General features: G+C 37.2%; 6 protein-coding genes across 8 annotated transcripts in view; 3 read left to right on the plus strand and 3 right to left on the minus strand.

Moving 5' to 3' along the window:
- The window catches only part of LOC104740101 (transcription factor MYB36-like), a 4,088-nt gene extending 1,240 nt beyond the window's left edge, over positions 1-2,848 (plus strand). The window contains exons 3-11 of the mRNA XM_010460629.2: positions 40-86; positions 263-319; positions 438-510; positions 624-679; positions 784-954; positions 1,040-1,337; positions 1,437-1,579; positions 1,667-1,949; positions 2,036-2,848. Coding sequence (XP_010458931.1) covers positions 40-86; positions 263-319; positions 438-510; positions 624-679; positions 784-954; positions 1,040-1,337; positions 1,437-1,579; positions 1,667-1,949; positions 2,036-2,146 — 1,239 coding nt within the window. The 3' untranslated portion in view covers positions 2,147-2,848. The remainder of the gene's footprint in view (positions 1-39; positions 87-262; positions 320-437; positions 511-623; positions 680-783; positions 955-1,039; positions 1,338-1,436; positions 1,580-1,666; positions 1,950-2,035) is intronic.
- Positions 2,815-4,796, minus strand: LOC104740100 (UDP-galactose/UDP-glucose transporter 3). The gene is made up of 7 exons (XM_010460628.1): positions 4,572-4,796; positions 4,271-4,368; positions 4,025-4,155; positions 3,897-3,927; positions 3,706-3,809; positions 3,491-3,612; positions 2,815-3,400 (listed from the first exon to the last, which is right to left on the minus strand). Exons 1-7 carry the CDS (start codon positions 4,673-4,675, stop codon positions 2,995-2,997), a joined length of 996 nt encoding a protein of 331 aa, XP_010458930.1. The 5' UTR covers positions 4,676-4,796; the 3' UTR covers positions 2,815-2,994.
- Positions 6,812-9,275, plus strand: LOC104740103 (protein kinase 2A, chloroplastic). Its single transcript, XM_010460633.1, has 6 exons — positions 6,812-7,151; positions 7,412-7,758; positions 7,858-7,993; positions 8,076-8,212; positions 8,300-8,423; positions 8,661-9,275. Exons 1-6 carry the CDS (start codon positions 7,091-7,093, stop codon positions 9,128-9,130), a joined length of 1,275 nt encoding a protein of 424 aa, XP_010458935.1. The 5' UTR covers positions 6,812-7,090; the 3' UTR covers positions 9,131-9,275.
- Positions 9,247-12,779, minus strand: LOC104740102 (protein IQ-DOMAIN 31-like). 3 transcript variants are annotated; one of them, XM_010460630.1, is made up of 7 exons: positions 12,582-12,779; positions 11,820-11,963; positions 11,505-11,732; positions 11,222-11,410; positions 11,046-11,126; positions 9,575-10,922; positions 9,247-9,492 (listed from the first exon to the last, which is right to left on the minus strand). In XM_010460630.1, exons 2-7 carry the CDS (start codon positions 11,907-11,909, stop codon positions 9,461-9,463), a joined length of 1,968 nt encoding a protein of 655 aa, XP_010458932.1. In that variant the 5' UTR covers positions 11,910-11,963; positions 12,582-12,779; the 3' UTR covers positions 9,247-9,460. The 3 variants fall into 3 exon arrangements, with proteins under 3 accessions (XP_010458932.1, XP_010458934.1, XP_010458933.1); XM_010460632.1 differs by having other exon boundaries at positions 12,541-12,779; XM_010460631.2 differs by lacking the exon at positions 12,582-12,779 and adding an exon at positions 12,361-12,502.
- On the plus strand, positions 18,342-21,160 carry LOC104740104 (probable LRR receptor-like serine/threonine-protein kinase At1g14390). Its single transcript, XM_010460634.1, has 5 exons — positions 18,342-19,781; positions 19,866-19,987; positions 20,063-20,309; positions 20,392-20,585; positions 20,658-21,160. The coding sequence occupies exons 1-5, from the start codon at positions 18,542-18,544 to the stop codon at positions 21,027-21,029; spliced, it is 2,175 nt and encodes a 724-aa protein (XP_010458936.1). The 5' UTR covers positions 18,342-18,541; the 3' UTR covers positions 21,030-21,160.
- Positions 22,011-22,540, minus strand: part of LOC104740105 (ubiquitin-conjugating enzyme E2 1) — a 2,791-nt gene continuing 2,261 nt past the window's right edge. Inside the window, exon 7 of the mRNA XM_010460635.2 lies at positions 22,011-22,162. The gene's annotated coding sequence lies outside the window, so the exon portion shown is untranslated. The remainder of the gene's footprint in view (positions 22,163-22,540) is intronic.

Consider the following 22,540-nt stretch of genomic DNA (forward strand, 5'->3'; position numbering starts at 1 on the left):
GTTCTTGATTGATTCTGAAATGGGTGTATGGAGTTGCAGGAGGATGTTATACTAAGAGAACAGATTACTCTACACGGAACTGAAAAGTGAGCTTTCATTATTCATTTCACTCTCTTCTTCTATTTATTTTCTCGGAAAAAAGTTATTTTTTTTTTATTGCTTGAGAAAGTTTTTGTTTTTGTTTTTGTTTTTGAAAAGAAGGATTATTCTTAAAAAGGTTGTTGATTATATTGTTTTTGTTTGTGTTTTTTGATGATATTAGTTGGGCGATCATTGCATCTAAGTTCAAAGATAAAAGCACAAGACAATGCAGAAGAAGGTTCATTCATATCATTATTGATGAACTGATCTGTTTTTTTTTTGTGTGTGCCAAAACTCTCTCTCTCTCTCTCTCTGTGTTTTGTTTATTGAATCCAGAGATGGATATTTGTTTGCAGATGGTATACATATTTGAACTCTGATTTCAAGAGAGGAGGTTGGTCCCCTGAAGAAGATATGCTTTTGTGTGAGGTGACTTCACTTGCACAAACTTCATTACATTATAAAACATTTTTTTTTTTAGTGTGGTGTTTTTGTGGTTTATGTGATCTGATCTTTTATGTTCATGTGTGTGATTTTATCAGGCACAAAGAGTATTTGGGAATAGATGGACTGAGATAGCCAAGGTGGTTTCAGGCAGGTAGAATCAAAGTGCTCAAGCTTTAATGGTGGGTGAAGTCTATCATTATAAGACCAGAGTGATTAAACTAATGTTCTGTTCTTGTATGTGTGTGTGTGCTGTAGAACGGATAATGCTGTGAAGAACAGGTTTACAACACTTTGTAAGAAGAGGGCCAAGCATGAAGCCATGGTTATAGAGAACAACAACTCAACCAGCAAAAGAATGTTGTTCTTAGAAGGTATTAGTACACCGCAAAAAGCCGAGAATGAAGCTCCTTTCGCTAAGAGATTGAGGTATGTTTTCGTTTTGCTCTAATAAACATAAATCTACCCAAGTATCTTCACACATTTTGCGTGCTTGTTGGTTATTATTATACAGGAGAAGTCAGATTCTAGATCTCACAGATATCAGTAACAATGGAAAGCCTGAGTCTTGTATGAAACAGAACATGAGGTCACCATTTTCTGTATTGGCACGCAATGCCATAGGTATTGATGATAGCTTGGAGGACCAGAATCAAACAAGCAATGTGAAGGAGAGTGATGGTGAAGCGATGTTTCTTAAGAAGGATGATCCAAAAGTGGCGGCTTTGATGCAACAAGCTGAACTTCTAAGCTCCTTGGCGCAAAAAGTTAATGCAGACAACAGAGAACAAAGCATGGAGAATGCTTGGAAGGTAGACCAAGAAACCAAAACTTCAAAACATAACGAAATTGCAAAAAAGTTTTCAAGCTTCATGACTTAAATCTCTCTCTTGTTGTATGTATATGTCCAGGTCCTTCAGGATTTCTCGAATAAAGGCAAGGAAAATGATATATTCAGATATGGAATACATGATTTCGATTTTAAAATCGAGGAATTTAAGGACCTTATAGAGGATTTGAGGAGTGGTTATGAAGACAATCAGCCATCTTGGAGGTGAAAATAGCTTTTAGTCACCACATAACTTTTGTGTTCATCTTAAGGTTTTGATTGTCTAACCTTTTCATTTGACGATGTCCTTAGGCAACCTGATCTTCATGACTCACCAGCTAGCTCTGAGTATAGTTCAGGATCAACCATCATACTGGATCAGTCTGGTGATAATAGAACACAACCATCATCATCAGATACTCAGACTGAAAATAAACAAGTTGTAGAGGAGTCCCTCTCAGCTTGTGATGTCCCAAAAAATCCTGATGAGGATTTGCCTATCTCGGGCGAAGAAAAGTTCAGCTCGCCTATTCAGGTCACACCATTGTTCAGATCTCTAGCAGATGGTATCCCAAGTCCACAATTCTCTGAAAGTGTAAGCTCATCATTCATGTTTATCATACATACCCTACTTAGGCGTTGATCAAAGATTGAGTCTTGAAAGACTGATTGCTTTTGCAGGAGAGGAGCTTCCTTCTAAAAACACTTGGGATTGAGTCCTCTTCTCCATGTCCAAGTGCTAATTCTTCAAAACCACCCCCTTGCAAAAGAGTACTTCTTCATAGCTTGTAAACCAACCAACCAACCAACCAACCAACCGTCTTTGATCCATCTCTCTCATACCATAAACCGCAGCTTTGTCTCCTTGGAGACGTGATTTTTTTCCCCACTTTTGCTTAGATTTCATTTTAGGTTTTGCAGCCATATCGGCCTGGAAGTTTTTGTGAAGCGGGCATGCCATGATCTGCATTCCTTCCTCAGGGTTTTTTTTAAAAAAGTTTCTACGTTGGTCCTAGAATGTTAACGGTAACAATTCTAGCCCCAATCAAAAGAAAGCTCTCAAGAATCTGCCATATACTCAGATTCAGCTTTCACTTTCTTTTCTTACTAAAAATATAAGGAAGCCATCTACAAAGGAAGGCACCAGTGTTGTCTTTAAGAAATATTCTTTGGTTTGTCTCTTAAGGGTCATAATCAGATACATCATCTGAGCATTTTCCCTTGATTTCTTGATTTGTTTTCATCATCTCTGTACAGAATCTCTATCACATATATATATAAAGAAGTCTTTCAGAGTGTAACTGTAGGACCAAAAGAAAAACTCAGAAAAGGGTCAAGTTTTACCTGTTCATCTGTTGCTATTCTCTCATGGCAGAAGAAGAAGAAGAAGACAACAGAACTTAAAACTTGTTTTTCCTCCTAGGATATTGTATTGCAGCATATGGTTGTAAAGACATATGAGTGGAAATATGATTTGATTTTGGTTTTGATATATATAAGTTTTCTACTAATGTATTAGTTTACATTTTGCTAATGTGACTAAGCTTTCTTCTCTCTAACTTTCAGTTTGTAGTAAACTGTTCCCAAATCAAAAACAATTTTTTGTGAAGAATCAAAAATCTGGAACTTCATTCTCAGCTTCAAGTCTTTTTCTTCTTTTGCATTCTCTGCAGCTTCCTCCATTTCAGGTAAATTTGGTAAGATAATCCACCAAACACCATCGACACACATCCCCATTGTTTGGGGGATAATGGATTCCCACTCAGCACTGACGATACCACAATGCTTACAAACTTTCGGGTTGTGGTTATGGTTGTGTTAGCTAGAGACCCGAATCTGCTAATTGTCAAGAAGATGAAGTTTTGGCCCACTGCGCCGCATAGACAGTACATTAGAATGTCCCATGCTGCCTCAGGGTGTTGCTTGCAGAACTGGATGGCTTCAAATCCGCTACCATGTGGCAGTCCAAACATGTAGACCATGTTGTATATAGTTCCCCATAAATTCATTCCAAGCATTATGTCCCATGCATTAGTTTTGGGGTACCTGCATCCATGTGTTACGATGTTTATGTCCAAATGAAAAACTTGATATTCTGACTCGATAAAGTTTCTAACAGAACGTTAAGAATCATACCTTGCGGTAATGGAATCCTGGGTGGCGTTTGTGAATCCGTCAAAGGCAAGGTTTAAGAAGCAAAGCCCATAGCCAAGGGGTGCATTGGGATTTGCCAGCTTGCTGATGGTCTTAGAGCTTGTCTGAAACCAATTCAATGACAGTTTGCTACATATTCCAGATACAAAGTAGAACAAATGTTATGATCAACGTTCCTGAATGCAGATCTGCCTTACCTTAAGAAGGGCAAACATGGATACTCCTCCCGCAACAAGAAAGGTGCAAAGATACTCAGGCAAGGTGTATCTTATGCCATAAACAAAGGATCCCATCAGCATAACTACATGAAGGAAAAAAAACATCTATAGGATACACATAGCAAGAGTTGAGCGAGATAATGATTTGAAGCTCTAAATTGACACCTCACCTGGAATCATTTTGGAAGATTTTGCAAGTACCTGCAGAAAGCAAGATTTGCGCATAAAGAAAGGTTAAAACCTCAAGTAATCATTACACTACCATAGTGTACCATGTCTAAAGAAGCCTGAAAATTACCTGAGCAGGGTAACTAATATACTTCAAAGCTTCAATGCCCATGGCAGGACCAATAGTATTAGTAATGCCAGCACTCCAGTATGTCCACCATGGTGCTCCACCACTACCTCCATTGGACCAGAGCTTAATCACTGCCCATAATCAAATAATTCCAAACAAAAAAAATATATCAGCTTCATCTACTCTTCTGCTATACATAATACATCTAATGAATAAAAGAGTAAACATTGGAATTGGAATGCTTACTTATATAAGACCAAACCAAGCAGATTACATTCTGAGCCAAATTCAGAAACGCAAGATGCTCAAATCTTTTCCCATCTTCTCCAAATTTCTTAGTGGACCTAAAAGCGTGAGTTCCATCAGCTACAGTTCTATAAATTCCCAAATCACAAATTTGTACTGCAAAAAGCATATATCACCAACAAGGGGATTCCTAGAATAGCAACAATCTCGAACAAAGAGAATCGAGAGAAATAATCAAAAGAGCTAAACACGAATGATCAATTCGACGGCCCTAAGAATTTTCTTTTGCTTTTTTACTTACAGGGTCTCCTGAAGAACGCCTTGGTAAATGTAAGCAGCCCAGATCCCGGCGACACAGAAAGACAACAATAGAACTCTCCGGAGACCGGAACCGTGAGATTCCATTGTCGCTTGTAAAATTTTCTCCGGTGGTACTTCCGGCAACAATTTCGAAATTTTTCAATTTCTTTTACGTTTTTTTTTTAAGTTATGCGATCGAAATTAATGAGATCGATCTCAAGTGGGAACTACGGGAGTTATGATGGCAGTGTCCGGAGGCGCAAGACTGCGAGAGAGACGTAGATGTTCCACGTGTAATTATTTTATTGGATGTATAATATGACATGACATTTTTGATTGGCTGTTAGACGTGGATTAATTTCTCGAATCCAAGTCACATACACTGCTATCCATGTCTGAGATAGAAACTGCAACTACGTGCCGTTTTTGTTTAACAGTTTGGGTTTGGGCCTTTTATTAACTAAACTACACACCCCCCCCGTAGATGTACGAATGGTTAAATTATTTAATTTTGCGATGACCTATGAATAGTTTAGGTACACATTTTGCGGACAGAGTTGGCACTCATGCATATTGTTGAACGTGGTTTTGGTAATCTTTTTTTTTGTATATTGTAATTCTCGTAACGAATGCATGTAGAAGAGGAAAAAGGAATCTGTATGATCTGGTTTGAAGAGTCAAAGGAGTGAATTATTACTCATTCACATGTTTATGAGTGAATAGTGTATACAAGAGAGACTTGGTCAGATTGATTTGGATTAATATTTAATATATAGTACGTCAAAGACAAAAAAGAAAATAAGAATAATGTGCCCTTCAACAGGAATGTGAGTATGATTTTGAGTAGTTTTTCTTGGGTCAATGCATACTGCATAGGATATTAATTGAAAAACGAAGACGTTAACCACCGCTACTTTGCATTATATTTTCAAATATAAATGATGCTTAATTACCATGCTTTACATCTACGGTTACAAATATATTGATTCTACTGCGAGTTTAGTTGTTTAGTTATCCATGATCTAATGATTCAGTACTATTATAGTATAACACACATCGTTATGATAGTTCGACGTTTAAAAATTAATTTATATATCTGAAACTAAAGTGGAATCTCTCTATTTGTATGTGATAATTTCTATCATATTCATCATCTGGCCAACTAACTACAAGACGAAAAGTACCACAATATTTTGTTATCAATTTGGATTTGTCAAATAGTGTATATGGATAAACGCGGTAGGCGCAAGTTTTTAAATTGGAGATCCACTGTCTACGAGAATTGATAACACACTAAAGAAGGGTTTTTTTTAGTGTTTAAACTTCAGCTCCAAGTACAATATCTTGGTTTCGTCGCTATGTTTCTCATTTGATTTGAACCAAAAAAAAAAGTTGTTTCATCTGATATTGTGAGTCTATCTATATTTGACTCTTCTCGTAGGTGCATTTGTACATACTTCTTCGCAAGTCCGAACTCCGAAGAATATAATTTTGGTACTCGGCGTCAATTGATATATTGAATTCTTAATCTTCATCAACAACAAGAAACTGATATCCCTCGATCGCTATTAACTATCTTGCTATACTGAATGATGGCTTGATTAATTAAAAGGGTACGTAATCTACTAAATAGTTGTGAACGATATATATAGCAAGTATTATTATTGCAAAAATAGCCATCAAAATTTCAACGATGTGAGAGATCCAGACCCACCACTCTTTTGTCCCTTAACAGACGTCAACGAAGACCATGAATAAAACAACAAATCAATACCATATAATTTTATTTTTTTTGGTTCCATGCTGGAAGTATATTATTCATTTATCAAAACGTGTTCTACAATAATAGTAATAAACTATTTTAATATGAATTTAATTATAACGTGAGTTAGTTAATTATGATTTATGAATTAATATATATATTCATATCTGAAGAATTTGAATATCTTTGTCTAACTAAATCTGAGTGACACAAAATAATAGATGTGAATACGACTTTTTCCATAGTAATAACACTCCAGATTACTGAATGAATACATCGGTAATGCTGTCGCATAACTAATATAATCCGACGTTGATTCATTGGCGTGAGCATGACGTTACCGTACTTATAACGTAAAAATTACCAAAACTATTCTCATAATAGTCTCTCTACTCGAGGGCATTTTTGTCATATTAAGAAACTATTATGAGAATAGAATGGAGAAACAAAACAAAAAGGACACGACGACTTTGTATCATTTATGTACTTTGGCTTCTCTGATCCCATGTTCTTCACCTTCCTTGTTCCTTCTTCTTTCCTTCTTTTTTTAGATTTTCCTCTCATGTTGTAATATTTTTCATTCTGTTAGCGTGTCCATATTTTCAGCTAGGCAGACACTGCGCCGCCGTTAAGACTATAAAAGATAAAAACTATTGTACAAGAAAACAAAGCTTGTTGTGTTGGTACCTGAAATCATCTGTTTCCATTGTTCCAAGAGAACAGTAGCTTTGTCTCTCCATATTGGGGTCTTATCTGAAATGGGTAATTGCTTAGGTTCATCAGCTAAAGTGGATAGCAATAGCTCCCATGCTAATTCCGGTAATTAGTTCCTCTCCTACTTAATTTGGTTTCTATGTTCAGTTTCTTGGAGATTTCTTCTTTAATTCCCCAAATGGTTTTCTAAGAATAGTTTTGTGGGTCAGAGTTAAATCTTTGTAACTTTTTAACTTATTTGTTCATCTCTGGATCATCATCAAAAAGTCAAACCTTTCGAATTCCTCTGTTTTATTACTTGTGTCTGTCAACGTTTTACATCTGTATTGGTGTTCATATGTTTGATTGATCATTTTTTGGTATAGCTTCTTCATCCACGAAAGTTTCGAGCAAGACAAGCCGTTCAACGGCACCTTCAGGACTAAGCACAGCTTCTTACAGCACAGATAGCAGTTTAGGACCATTACCAGCACTTAGGACAGAAGGAGAGATACTTTCATCGCCAAACCTAAAAGCTTTCACTTTCAACGAACTGAAGAACGCAACTAAGAACTTTCGTCCTGATAGTGTACTAGGGGAAGGAGGTTTCGGTTGTGTATTCAAAGGATGGATTGATCAATCAACTCTCACTGCTTCAAGACCTGGTTCTGGAATCGTTGTTGCTGTTAAGAAGCTTAAGCCTGAAGGTTTTCAAGGTCATAAAGAGTGGTTGGTAAGTTCCTATTTTTCACCCTTTTCAGTTCACCATGATTGATCTCTCTCTGTGTGTGTTTTGCTGACATTGAGATGTTCTTTTGGTTTTTTTTTTCAGACTGAAGTAAACTATCTTGGTCAACTTAGTCACCCTAATCTTGTATTACTAATTGGGTATTGTGCTGAAGGCGAAAACAGGCTTCTTGTATATGAGTTCATGCCAAAAGGAAGCCTGGAGAATCATCTTTTTAGACGTATGTTTTCTGCAATTCAACAATAGTGTTCTTGAATTCATGGGTGAAGCTTGGGAGTTTCTTAGTTTCATGGTTCTTGCAGGTGGTGCGCAGCCACTTACATGGGCGATAAGGATGAAAGTAGCAGTAGGTGCAGCTAAAGGGCTAACTTTTCTTCATGAAGCAAAGTCACAAGTGATATACAGAGACTTCAAAGCTGCTAACATTCTACTCGACTCTGTAATAAACCCTAACAAAAAACTCGCTTTCAACGCTTTTGGGATTCGATTATGATTCTTAATGGTTAGGAATTGTGTCTTAATGCAGGACTTCAATGCTAAACTTTCGGATTTCGGTTTGGCGAAAGCAGGTCCTACTGGTGATAATACACATGTGTCAACGAAGGTCATGGGTACTCATGGCTATGCAGCTCCTGAATATGTCGCCACAGGTTTGTTCCATATACTCACGTTAGCCATTGCTTTACGCGGCATAGGAAACCACGAGTCAATCTATAGTTCTAAATAGGTTTTATCAGTTTCTGTGTGAGAACACTTCACAAGCTTTTTTCCAAGAATGTTTCAAAGCTTTGACTTATTGATCTTGAAAAGCTTAACCAAAATATTTTTGACTTTTAGATTGTTTCTGTTTCTTTGACATTTTCTGAAAGCTCATCTTCATCCTCCAGGTAGATTGACTGCAAAGAGTGATGTGTACAGCTTCGGGGTCGTACTACTGGAACTAATATCAGGACGACGTGCCATGGACAATTCAAACGGGGGAAGCGAATGTAGTCTTGTGGACTGGGCAACACCGTACCTTGGTGATAAGAGAAAGCTTTTTCGCATAATGGACACGAAACTAGGGGGTCAATATCCACAAAAGGGAGCTTTCACAGCTGCTAATCTCGCGTTGCAGTGCTTAAATCCCGATGCAAAGCTCAGGCCGAAAATGTCAGAGGTTTTAGTCACATTAGAACAGCTAGAATCTGTTGCTAAACCTGGAACCAAACACACGCATATGGAATCTCCGAGGTCTCATCATGCCTCTCCTGTGCAGAAATCTCCGGTAAGATATTCTCAGGATCGGCCGCTGCATAACGTAACTCCCAGTGCATCGCCTTTACCTTCTAACAATAAACCTCCTCGGGTAAGATGAAAGCACTGATTGAAGAAATGCTCTTGCTCATAAGTTTGTATGTATAATATATGTAAAATGGAGTGGTTGAGATTCAGGTATATCTTTGTAATTAGAGAGGAGTGAATGAATAGATGTATACAAAGATGAAACTATTTACTCAAACCTTTTTGTGTCTTCAAACATATCCGAGTAAACAGAAGCAACATCTATGAAAAGGATGTTATTAACATGAACACTGACCAAACACTCTAAACTCACCAAACCAAACCAAAAAGCAGAGGAAACACACTAAGTAATTGATATCGACCATGTAAGATGATGAGATGACACTCTCTTTTGCCTGAGCCTTCACCGTTTCCAGTCACTTCTTGTTGACTTGTCTGAAACAATCCAGAAAAAATGGGTTAAGAGGTTTATTATTTAAGTAAAGCTTAAAATCGTGTAAATTTGAGTCTTGCTTACGAGTTATGTCCTTGGAAGAAGTAAGAGATTTGTCATCATTCATAGATCCTTTGGCTGAGGCTAGGAGAAGTTTGTGAGCCCTTGGAGACATGGTAGTAGTACTCAGCTGACCATTGGCTGGAGATGACAGTGAATGGCGTCGCACTGACCCATTTATCTCAGTCTTCTCTAGGGAAAACCTCGGAGAGCTTTCTCCTTTGACTCTGGCTTTTGCAGATGCAGTTGGGGCCATGTAGCTGGGGATTTTTCGTCCGCTATGTGTAAGTCCATGATCTTGATTGTCAATTTTTGCAGGCAGCAATGCTCTTCTTTCAGTAGGCTTTGTGTTATCAGAACAAACATTACTGTTCTCCGAGCTTATCTTCTCATCTGAACATTTGATGTCATCACCTTTATCATTGGTCTCTGCAGTTTTTGGTTCATCTTCCTCCAGTTTATCCAAAACCGGTGAGTTCTCATCTTGTACAACATCAAGCTCCACCGGGACTGCATCAGCCTTATCTTTCTCCTTTTCAGTAAACACAATATTACCTCCTCCTACAAGAACCTTCCCTTCAGGCTCTATCCGCACAGAATCTGTGATATCCGCAACCTCAATATTACCTCCTTCTTCAAGAACCTTCCCTGAAACCTTCCCTTCAGGCTCTATCTGCACAGTATCTGCAGTATCTTTCTCTTTTTCAGCAAACTCAATATTGTCTCCTCCATCAAGAACCTTCCCTTCAGGCTCTACTTGCACAGAATCTAGAGTACTTTTCTCCGTTTCAGCCAACTCAATGTTGTCTCCTCCTTCAAGAACCTTCCCTGAAACTTTCTCTTCATGCTCAATCTGCACAGAATCAGCAGTATCTTTCTTCTTCTTCTCAGCAGATCTAAAGGTGGCTTTCTTTGACCCGTTTGAAAGAGAAGACCTTTTGAGACTAGGACTGGGCTTCTCATCTTTAATTTCCAAAGGAGATACATCCTTTGAGGCGCTTCTACTTTTTCTAGAATGGGGCTTAGCTTTGTTACTCTCAGTTCTCAGGGCATCTTTACTAAGCGTGGAAGCCTTCCTCACAATTCGTTTAGGTTTATCACCTTCAGCTGTAGAACGGATGGAGCCAGTTCCACTATTTGGACCAGATGGTTTCTTGATACCTCGCTTTGGCCTTGCCTTATCTGCTTCAACCACTGCTTGATAATTTCGCTTCTTTGACTGAGATTTTGGAATCTCAACCCTAGCTACTCGTGAGCCAGAAGACCAAACTTGCAATTGTGTCCAGCGTACAAGCCAAACCTTGGCTGAGTTAGGTTCCTCAGGACCATACTGGATCTTCAGGGGCAATGCAGTTGGTGAAGAAGCTAGAAGCTGAAAAACCAGAGAAACAGATAACAAACGTTATGTTGTAGGATTGGTAAATCCAGGTTTATCAAGCAGGATTTATGAAACTTATTATTCCACCAAGCACCATGAAACATAAATTAAAAATACCTTATTAACAAAGACGAACTTTGTGGGATTGTCCATCCAACTATACGTGTTCGATTGCAAAGGTTCCGAATCACCCGCTTCCTAAAAGAAGACAGAAATTACAGCTTAATCAAAAACCTGACACGCCTACAAAATCAGCCAACTATGTAAATTAAGGCGTGACAAAGAGATTCTACCTTATGTGTTTTCTGAAATACAATTCCATTATCTGAAGATCTAGCTTTCTGGCCACGAACAAGAGCCTGAAATTTCACAATTCCAAATATACACGAATATGTTGCAATGGCTTGTCTTCTGACCAGGTGACCACGGATAACTGCCTGCAGCCTGATGATACCTTTAAGGGTCCGAAATGCTCTACGCGCCTTCAGTAGATGAACCAAAATATCACTACCAGAATCTTATATGGTTCAAATGTATTCAGGTAGATTTGTCTTTATTACGGCAAAGAATAAGTACCTGATGAGCTCTGAAAGTAGCTTGAACCTTAATTGCAGCTCGTTCAAGCTCGAGTTCTCCCAAGTCATTCCCTGACTCGAGATTATCCTTCGACTCGTTGCCATTGTTTGCCACATTTTGAGCAGTAGAAGCCGGAACTGGTTGTGATGAAACCACTGGTGGATCAACCGTTAAGTTTGACAAATCTTCTGTCACCGATACCACCAGCTCTTCTTTCTTAGCAGATCCCTATGTACAATACGAATAACACATTATGGTTAGAACTATCCACATATGTTTTAAAGGAAGCAAACTAGATATTCCCATACTATTTACCAGTTTCTGGCTTCGGTTTTCCAAACTCGACTTGGGAGACTTCTTCCCGAGAAGCAAAGTCTTGATCCATTTACCGGGAGTCTTTCCCATCCTTAACAGAGCAAGATGGCGTCTGAAAATAGTAAGTTGCTAAACTGAAGAAACCTGCAAAAAAAGAAGCCAAGTCTGTGAATTTTCACAAGCAAAAGGAACATGCCAAATCTCTGAAATTTCACATCACAAGCTAAAGTCTGTGAATTTCAAGTTAAACAAAGCGCCATAGACAATGAGCATTGAACATGAGGTTGTGTAACATTCAACAAGTTCTAATTCCCAAAACCCAAAAGCAAAAACCAGTAAAAAAGATCATCAAGAATATATAAACCCTAAAAACACACAGTAGCTAGCACAGTCCATCAGCTAAAGCCATTGGGTTCAGTGAATCAGTGAAATAACAGACGCATTAAATAAAAGTGAAGAATATAAAAGCAGAGATCTTGAAGACAGCAGAACAAAATCATGAAGATCCAGATATTACAAAACCAAAAATAGAAACAGAAACCTAAAAAGAATAGTTGCTGGGAGCTCTGTAAGATTTCCAATTGAGCAAATAACCAAAATAAAAATAAAATCTTTCCAACAAATTCAGAGAGAAATAAATCAGATCTGGGTAGAGAAATCAAAAAGCAAAGACAAGTTTCTTTTCTTTTTTGCAAAATAGTGTTTTAATAAAAACGTCAACCTCAGAAGAATTGAATGTAAGCTAAAACGATTGATCAGTACCAAACTCTTTTTTTAAAACACAGCTTGTTCTTCGAATGTTGTCCTTTAAAGTCGCCAGAAAAAAGATCGATCAATGACCTAAAAAGGCTATAAAAAGCATAGTAGCTCTCTCTCTCTCTCTCACACACACACACACAGTGAAGAAGACTCTCTCCCAACGGTTCCACTGATAGCGAAAGAAGAAGATGACAGAGAGTTCATTTAATTAATTTATTTTATTAATTAGAACAAAATAAAGGAATGGACGAAATTAATTTCGGCTCAAAAGTGACGTCGTTTTGGAATGATGTGTTGGCAGCAAAGTCTTAAAACTAGGCCTTTTCTGGGCCCAAATTAAAGGAGTCAAATGGAGTTGATTTTACTGAATAGCCCTCACTTTTTTTTTTTTTTGGATCATAACGTTGGATGATGATTGAATACTTTTGAAAAGAAAATATGAATCAACAGTTAATTAAGGGTGTCATTATCCAAGTGGTTAGTCCGCTAAATCCAAACGTCTTGTACTTTAATCAAATTCGTAAACAGCTTTTGATGATATTGTATTCTATTCTAACTATCTACATAAAATTTCATTTGTCCGTTACAACAACTAAAATGTGATCATATATTGTTTCAAATCCTTTTAGTACAAATGGTTGGTGATACCATTTTTGTAGATTTTTAAGTATGTGATTTCGACTTCTAGTTGGAAAAAACGTAAAATGCATGATGACAAAAAAAAAAAAAAAAAAAAAAAAAAAAACATNGCTTGATTCTACTAGATAAGAATTCAATTCAGACTTTTGACAAGTGTAATAAGTGTTTGGTAAAATATTAATTGTTCTGAATTATATAACAGACAAAAGTATATGGACATTACTTAAAATGCATGTATGTGTTTGGGCCTAAAGTGTGAGTTTGATACATATGGATGGGGTTTAAACTTTAACAAGCCTATAAGCCCAAAGATAAATAATGCTTAGTAAGTTATTTGGGAAGATATTTTAAAAGAAGAAATGCATGTTGTACACTAATATTAATTGATGCTTTGGCAGTGTCGCTTATTACAAAGGCAGATGCATGTGCTGTGCCTGCTAACTCGCATTTTATCTACCCTTGCCTTTTTTGTTTTTAAAAAATTGAAAGTATACATCTTTCAATCATGACTACTTGGAAACTGTGGCAAAATATTGGTTTAATTTCGAGTCTTATCATCAGCTTTTTTTTTAATGGTTTTGAGTGCTTCTGATAAAACCTTAGGGTTTATGAACTTCAAACTCTTGCTTACAATTTTAACTTAATTTGAAAGGTTTCTTGTATTTGGGATAAAAATTTGCTATTGTTTGTTCAACGTGATGTTTATTATATATAATTATAATATATATATATATATATATATAACCCTCAATTAACCCCAAAATCAGTGTCGCGCCTACCATGTAATAAAAAAAAGCAATAGCCTTAGGCCACCAAAAAAGTATTATACATAATAGGCCACATTTTTTGTATAAATTATTTGTATTTTTCTTTTAAACCACTATAAATACATTACTTTCTTTTACTTACAATAGAAATTATATTTTTTTTGAATATCATTCCTATAAATATTTTAAAATGTTTAAAATTTATATTTATTAAAGAAATGTAATAAAATTTCTAATGATAATTCTAAAATATAAAATAATACACATGTTTAAATAAAATAAAATGGGAAAATTCCATAAAAATACACCAACTATTTTTCTATTTAATACACAATTATTTTAATACTCCAATTATTTTCTTTGTCTAGTTTAATACTCCAATTATTTTCTTTGCCCAGATTAATACTTAAACATTTAGCCGCGTACCCAATTCACAACTGCGGGTTAATTAGACTTAACGAGATTGTTTACGGTGGTTAACTTCCGTTTGATATGTGGTTAAGCAGTGATAATTTATATGAAGTTGTGTTGTATGGTACTGGTCATGAGGTCAGCTTACGGATGGGAACTTGTGCTTGTCAGCGTTGGGACCTCACTGGTATTCCTTGCAATCATGTAATCTGTGTCATCAATGACATTCGCCATAAACCGGAAGAGTAAGTCAAATAAGGTTTTCATCATCAATTGCTATAAAATGTCTTCTTTATATGTTGATTATGCGTTTGGTTTTGGATATTTGCAGTTATGTTGTTAACTATTATAGGACTGGAGTTTGGATAGATAATTATAGGAACAACATAAAACCAGTTAATGGGGAGCTTTATTGGCACAAAACCGATAAGGAACCCATTGGAGTACCAGGTTTCAGGAAGATGCCAGGACGTCCTAGGAAGAATCGGATAAAACCTGCACATGAGTCCCCATCCAAGCCCAATAAAGAAACTCGTCATGGAAGGACAATCACTTGTGGTAACTGCAAACAAGTTGGACATAATCGTGGGACTTGTAAGAATGAATCTTACGCAATGGAAGGTCCAAAACGGAAGCGTGGAAGACCTCGAAAGATACCAGTAAGTGTAAATCTTCCCTTATTTTTTTTGAACTTTTACATTGTCTTATGTTTGTCTTCTTTAACATTTCAGGTTGATGGTGAAAGCAACCCAAATCCACCAAAAAGGCGAAAAACAAACACTCAGCCGCCTCCTGCTTCTGCATCTACATCAACATACCCATTATCATCTATTGCTCCTGCAACTACATCAACATTTCCATTATCATCTAGTGCTCCTGCTAAAGGCTCAGCTCCTACACGTCGCCGTGGTCGTCCACCGGGTCAAGGTCATGGTCGTTCTACAGTCCGGAAACAGCCATCTATTCCAAGAGGAATTGGGGTATGCATATGCCCTTTCACAGATCGAGTATTTGATGTTAGAGGAAACAGAGCACGAGATCTTGGAGGTGCTCCGGCGTACAACACATCTCAGGGACCACGCCAACTCTAGTAGTATTACCAATTGGGTTACCATGTTAACTCTAGTAGTCTTTTGCATCCCTTCCCATTTTAAACTTTTTGTATTATCTATGACAGTTGTCTTTTTGGATTGGTAACTTTTCTTATGAATGCTTTGATTATTGTCTATGGTAACTAAACAACAACAATAGCAATATTAGTTCATATCCAACCAAATACAACACTAAGCAAGTACAAAAATAAAATACCAACGCTACTTCAAAGCATGAACGAGAACTGCAACAACACATACGAAACCCACCCACGATAAAATCATACACTGGCGAAGCATCTTCTCCTTCTTGCTGCTCACCATAATCTCCTGCTTCAGCTTCATGTTTTCCTGCTCCATTGCATCCCATACCTTTGGTTTCACAGTTGTTTCTTCTTTCAGCTTCTTGTTTTCTTTTTCCGTTGCATCCCATAGCTCTGATTTATCAACCATTGATCCTCTTTGAGTACCCCTTTCCCGGTCTCCACCTTCAACCAATGCTCTAAGCTTCTTCAACTCTTCTTCTTTCCCATTAATTACATTGTGTGCTTCTAGCAAAGCTTCTTTTTGCCACCCGTGAGGTTTTTCAACATCAAACCAACTAAAGAAATCACACACACCCCTCCACGCATCTCCACATTTGTAAAACCTTCCCCCTGGATTTGCATCGGTCCAAGGCTTTTTCATGATCACCACCTTGCCACGGTCACATAAAACCTCCCCACTACTTGGCCCGAAGCTCATTCCTGTGCTAGTAGCATTTGACCCACTTCTTGAATTTTGGCTTCGATTCATCGTCTCTTTCCCGAAGCTCGTACCTTTCTCCAAAATCAAAATTAGGGTTTAGATTTGGGGATTTTTCTAAATTGAAATTTATAAGCACATGTGTTTTATGTTTTAACCCTGGTTAGTAACTTAACCACATATCAAACGGAAGTTAACCACCGTGAACAGTCTCGTTAAGTCTAATTAATCCGCGGTTGTGAATTGGTTACGCGGCTAAATGTTTGAGTATTAATCTGGGCAAAGAAAATAATTGGAGTATTAAATTGGAAGTGATAAAAGTTTGTGTATTAAAATGGTAATAGAAAAATAGTTGGTGTATTTTTATGGAATTTTCCCAAATAAAATAAACTAAATTTTTAAGTCTGTCCTAGTCTCTATAATTCTAGGCATGAGACTGTACAAAATTATAGTCAAAATCCTTAATTCTCTCTCTCGCTCTCCGATAATCATGGAAAAGCATCTTCGTGGTACATGTATACACTATTTTGGGGGCCGTGGAATTTGTTTGAACATTGTGACTTTGATCATTCAAAAAATGCCTTCAAAATGTAAGTAAAAAATTTAAATTTGAACGTGGAATTTGCTTAACAAATATCTAAGTAGAAAATTCTTTCAAAATTTAAGGTCCGAATCTTTGGAATTAGTGGCTTTCCTTATAGACCGGACAAATTAAGTTCAAAATCTTATCAGATCAAAGCAAATAGACGGATAAAAACGTTTCTGTTTGGGAGATATCAACAAAAGATGTTGTCAAAGGATCGGAGGGACACTTGTAAGATATATTTAAAAGGCTTTTTTTTTTTTTGTAAGATATGTATAATGACTGGAAAGATTTCTTGTATTTGGGATAAAAATTTGCTATTTGGCGTTAGGTTATACAATTCCTCTTATACTTGTTGGTTGGTTGTTATAACCAAGCTTATTTAAATTAGGATCGTAAGTCAAGCCACTTAAAGAAGAACAATAATTAAGAGCTAGATGTATAAAGAATAAAAGAAGAGAAGAGAAAGCAATGGACAGTTCATCACACCAAAAAGAAACACGGCGGAACATTTGTTAGAATCTCTTAACACATAAAAGCTTAAAACACACAAAAACAAAACGACACCTCACATCCTAATTAAACTTACTCACCGACAAATAACTAAACATCTCTATATAATCAGTAATAGCGCGATGATTACAAAATATATTGGTCAAATTAATTGGTATAGTATTATTAGTTTAGTTTGATTGGTTGCAAAAGAAAAAAGTACGATGTATATTAAATAAGCTATAAGATATATACGGTGTAAAAGATTTGGTTGGGACATGTAATTGTTTTACATGAGGTGTGTATTAGACTATTAGTGACTTAGTGTTAATTGGTAATGATCGGCGTGATCTGATCAAAACGTCGACCATTACCTTGACGAGAGGTAGTTAGCACGTTAGACTACATCAACCCGCGACGTGGGAATTTGGTGGTCAACTGTAAAAAAACGAAGCTCACTCCCAAGTTGTCTAGTTGACTTTGACTACATACTAGTACTTCATTACACATTTACACTGGTCGCTAATTTATTAGAAGAAACGCTTCTCCATAAATATTTGTTGATCCTTGATCTGTACAGATGGAAGAATTTTAACTTTGGGGAAGAGATCGAGAGAAGTACAACTAGAAACATTTATTCGTAAAACATGAATGTATGTATAGGTTGGTGCACGTCTATGCATCTATCCAATGAATGCATCGTTATAGTAATAAATTTAAAGGTCTGACCATTACAGAGAAATTAGTTATAATAACAAGTTGAAGTAAATATAAATAATAAAATCTAATTGTGGCAATTTTGGATCAAAAAAAGTAGATAAATAGTCAGATATTTCATGTGGATTTTACGTATTTTAAGGATCTCTAATTCATTAAAATAAAATAAAATATAAATTATCATCACTTTCTTCGAAGCAGTAAAACAGTCTGTCAATGTGAAACAATCAACAAAAGATGATGAACACCAAAAAATAATAATTATACAAATGAAATTTGTATTTATTATTGTCTTCTCCTCTCCATTTTAAAACTTGTTTTTTCCTTTCTTGCTCTGTCCCAGAACATTGTTTTTATTTGTTTTCGTTGCCATTTTCCCGAGAAAATCTGCCTCTGATCTAAAAACGATCTCAAGAATTTATGTACAAAACACCTCTTTGTTTTAAATACTACTAATCAACTCACACTAATCTCTCTGTTCCTCTAATCTTTCTTTCTCTTTAGTTGTTTCCTGAGAAAATGCATAATTCTTCTACAAGCCAAGCCTTTACTCTCACTTTCCTTGTCCTTCTTCTTCTTCTGCCATCACTCTCAGAATCACAGCTTACATCAAGTGAATCAAGAACTCTATTAGAAATCCAAAAGCATTTACAGTATCCACCGGTTCTTCGATCATGGACCAACTTGACAAGTTTCTGCTACCTTCCTCCTTCTCCTTCTTTCAAAATCCTCTGTTTCAACGGTCACGTAACCGAATTAACCGTCACAGGAAACAGAACAGTTAAGCTCCCTGGGAGATTCTCCAGTGACTCGCTCTTCACTGTTCTTACAAAACTCTCAAACTTAAAGACCTTGTCTCTTGTCTCTCTTGGCATCTCTGGTCCTCTCCCTTCGAAGATCATCAGGTTATCTTCGTCTCTTCAATCTCTGAATCTTAGTTCCAATTTCATCTCTGGGAAAATTCCTAAAGAGATCTCGTCGTTGAAGAACCTGAGAAGTCTTGTTCTAGCCAACAATCTGTTCAATGGAAGCGTTCCTGATCTCAGAGGATTGTCGAATCTTCAAGAGCTGAATTTAGGCGGTAATAAACTAGGTCCTGAAGTTGTTCCTTCCCTAGCAAGTAATTTGATCACTGTTTCATTAAGGAACAACTCTTTTGGATCTAAGATTCCAGAACAGATCAAGAAGCTGAATAAGCTTCAAACCTTGGATCTTTCCTCCAACAAGTTCGTTGGTTCAATCCCAAGATTCCTCTTCTCACTTCCTTTGCTTCAGAATCTAAGTTTGTCACAGAACTTGTTGAGTGGATTACTTCCAAATTCATCGTTATGCAGCTCCAAGCTTAGAATTTTTGATGTTTCTCGGAATCTTCTGACTGGGAAGCTTCCATCTTGTTTATCTTCCAAGAGTTTCCATAACCAGACAGTGCTCTTCACATTCAATTGCTTGTCTGTAAATGGTTCCCCTTCTGCAAAATACCAGCGTCCAGTTACCTTCTGTGAAAACGAAGCAAAGCAAGCAGTGGCTGCTGTGAAGTCTGACACTAAGGATCAAGAAAAGAAAGAAGAAGATACAGGAATAGAACTTGGATTGGTGATTGGCATTGTCATTGGTGTGATCCTCGTTTCAGCGGTTTTGGCTGGCTTGGTTTTGTTTAGAATGAGAAAATCAGGATCAAAGGAAGAGCCATTTGAACCAAACAATGTCGATAAGGTCTCTGTATGCAGCACCACCACATCAAAGACAGTACCAGATGCAAGTAATGCAACGCTATTACTTTTGAAATCTTGAATCAAGTTTTCACCACCCATTAACTTTACTAGCTTGAGTATTTCAAATGTAGGACGAGTACCGCAAACCATGAGATCCGCGGTGATTGGTCTATCACCGTACCGAGTTTTCTCTTTGGAGGAACTGGAAGAAGCAACCAACAATTTTGATGCAGCGAATCTCTGTGGAGAACAGGTAAATGAAAATGTAAATACGAGATTAAACTTGATCTGAGTCTCTACTTAATCAATATATCTAATTTCTAAACAGCTCTATAAAGGTAGCCTTAGAGAAGGCATAGCAGTGACAGTGAGGTGTATTAAGCTAAAACAGAAGACTTCAACACAAAATTTGGCTCACCAAATGGAAGTTTTATCAAAGCTAAGGCATATGCATTTGGTCAGTGTTCTTGGACACTGCATTGGTACTTATCAAGATCATCATCCATACGCTGGAAGCACCATTTTCATCGTCCAAGAATACATCTCTAACGGGTCTTTGAGGGATTACCTCACCGGTACTACCTGAAAAAGATAATTCGATTTGAAGATATTTGACTTTTGATGGAAAACTAATAGTTTGAAAATTTTCTTTGACAGATTGGAGAAAGAAAGAGGTATTTAAATGGCCTCAGAGAATGTCTATAGCCATTGGAGTCGCTCGAGGAATACAGTTCTTGCACACAGGAGTGGCACCAGGAATATTTGGGAACAATTTGGATATAGAGAATATTTTACTTGATGAAACACTCACAGTAAAACTCAGTGGTTATACTATTCCTTTACCATCCAAGGTACAAATATACAAACCAGAGCTAACCAAGACTTAATCTCATGAAATATATAATCATTTGGGGCACTTTCAGGTTGGAGCGGAGAGCCCTAGTAATGAAGATGGGGAGAAAGAAGATGTGTACCAGTTTGGAGTGATACTACTTCAGATCATCACAGGCAAAGTACTAGCGGCATCATCTTCAGAGTTGGGAAGTTTGAAGCTTCAGCTGGAGAATGGTTTGAGAGACGAACCATCGGTGTTGCGAAGCTTGGCAGATCCGTGTGTGAGAGGAACATATGCATATGAGTCATTGAGAACCACAGTTGAGTTTGCAATTAACTGTCTCTGTGAAGATCAAGGGAAGCGGCCATCGATAGAGGATGTTGTATGGAATCTGCAATACACGATTCAAGTGCAACAAGGATGGACAAGCAGTGGGAGCCTCGGGCTTGGTGGTTCGTAATCGTAGACGTAAAAGAAATATGTATAATCATCATCACTGAAGGAAGCAAAGATGAATGTAATTCATCGAAAGAGAGGCAGAGCTTCAAAAGCAATATACTGAAATGAGACAAGACTTTTATAACAACTCAAACAGAAGCAAACATTATATTGGAACTACTNTCCTTTACCATCCAAGGTACAAATATACAAACCAGAGCTAACCAAGACTTAATCTCATGAAATATATAATCATTTGGGGCACTTTCAGGTTGGAGCGGAGAGCCCTAGTAATGAAGATGGGGAGAAAGAAGATGTGTACCAGTTTGGAGTGATACTACTTCAGATCATCACAGGCAAAGTACTAGCGGCATCATCTTCAGAGTTGGGAAGTTTGAAGCTTCAGCTGGAGAATGGTTTGAGAGACGAACCATCGGTGTTGCGAAGCTTGGCAGATCCGTGTGTGAGAGGAACATATGCATATGAGTCATTGAGAACCACAGTTGAGTTTGCAATTAACTGTCTCTGTGAAGATCAAGGGAAGCGGCCATCGATAGAGGATGTTGTATGGAATCTGCAATACACGATTCAAGTGCAACAAGGATGGACAAGCAGTGGGAGCCTCGGGCTTGGTGGTTCGTAATCGTAGACGTAAAAGAAATATGTATAATCATCATCACTGAAGGAAGCAAAGATGAATGTAATTCATCGAAAGAGAGGCAGAGCTTCAAAAGCAATATACTGAAATGAGACAAGACTTTTATAACAACTCAAACAGAAGCAAACATTATATTGGAACTACTAATACTTGCGGTTACCAATCTCATCATGTCAAGCATCAGTTTTTGGGGTAGAAATGGGATTATCGTCACAAAGAAAGCAAAGCAATGAATGAGCAATAGAACGAGAAGACCAAAGCCCTTAACAACTTTCATAGCACAACATTTTTGAACTAGAATACAAAGTTGTTTTTGGTACCTAGCAAGAAAAACGTAATACATATATATACACAAAAGTGAATAATTTAGTTGGTTTGGTACAAAGTTGTTTTTTAAGGATGTTGGGTTACATAGAACCAACCATCGAATCACTTAAAGAGTTTTGGAAACACAAGACATAATTGAAAACAGAAAGAAGCTGTTGCTGAATGGTGACATTGAGTGAAACAGAGAAAGGAGAGAGAGCTAACAAAGCTTACAACTAACTACTATTAGTCAGCAGTCCAGCTTTGCTCAACAACATCACGAACTCTTCTGTTGTACTCACGCTTGCTTTCGCTGTACATCCGAGCGGCTTCCGAGTTTGCAGGAGAATTCGGATTAGGGTCGCAGAGCAAGGACTGCAATAACAAAGGGAAAAACAGATTAGAGAAGACGGCAGTAATTCTAATATTTAAGGGCATGGTAAGATATCGGTAGGGCATGTTAAATTTACTTGGATGGAGGTAAGTATAGCAGCAACATCATATATTGGACTCCACTGGTTTTGTAGAATGTCCAAGCAAATACTCCCATCTGCATAAACTGCACAACA

This window comes from Camelina sativa, chromosome 14 (genome assembly GCF_000633955.1).
Source record: "Camelina sativa cultivar DH55 chromosome 14, Cs, whole genome shotgun sequence".
Classification (NCBI taxonomy): Eukaryota; Viridiplantae; Streptophyta; class Magnoliopsida; order Brassicales; family Brassicaceae; genus Camelina; species Camelina sativa.

Bases quoted from the DNA above. Each gene is read 5' to 3' on its own strand.
- LOC104740100 (XM_010460628.1), bottom strand. From the start codon at position 4,675: ATGGAATCTCACGGTTCCGGTCTCCGGAGAGTTCTATTGTTGTCTTTC. The intron at 4,369-4,571 runs GTAAGTAAAAAA...TCACGCTTTTAG, and splicing joins GGCGTTCTTCAGGAGACCCT to GTCCACTAAGAAATTTGGAG. The intron at 3,810-3,896 runs GTGAGGTGTCAA...TCCTTCATGTAG, and splicing joins ATCTTCCAAAATGATTCCAG to TTATGCTGATGGGATCCTTT.
- LOC104740103 (XM_010460633.1), top strand. From the start codon at position 7,091: ATGGGTAATTGCTTAGGTTCATCAGCTAAAGTGGATAGCAATAGCTCC. The intron at 8,213-8,299 runs GTAATAAACCCT...GTCTTAATGCAG, and splicing joins CTAACATTCTACTCGACTCT to GACTTCAATGCTAAACTTTC. The intron at 8,424-8,660 runs GTTTGTTCCATA...TTCATCCTCCAG, and splicing joins TCCTGAATATGTCGCCACAG to GTAGATTGACTGCAAAGAGT.
- LOC104740102 (XM_010460630.1), bottom strand. From the start codon at position 11,909: ATGGGAAAGACTCCCGGTAAATGGATCAAGACTTTGCTTCTCGGGAAG. The intron at 11,733-11,819 runs GTAAATAGTATG...TATTGTACATAG, and splicing joins AAAACCGAAGCCAGAAACTG to GGATCTGCTAAGAAAGAAGA. The intron at 11,411-11,504 runs GTACTTATTCTT...CATCTACTGAAG, and splicing joins CTACTTTCAGAGCTCATCAG to GCGCGTAGAGCATTTCGGAC.
- LOC104740104 (XM_010460634.1), top strand. From the start codon at position 18,542: ATGCATAATTCTTCTACAAGCCAAGCCTTTACTCTCACTTTCCTTGTC. The intron at 19,988-20,062 runs GTAAATGAAAAT...ATTTCTAAACAG, and splicing joins CGAATCTCTGTGGAGAACAG to CTCTATAAAGGTAGCCTTAG. The intron at 20,310-20,391 runs GTACTACCTGAA...TTTCTTTGACAG, and splicing joins TTTGAGGGATTACCTCACCG to ATTGGAGAAAGAAAGAGGTA.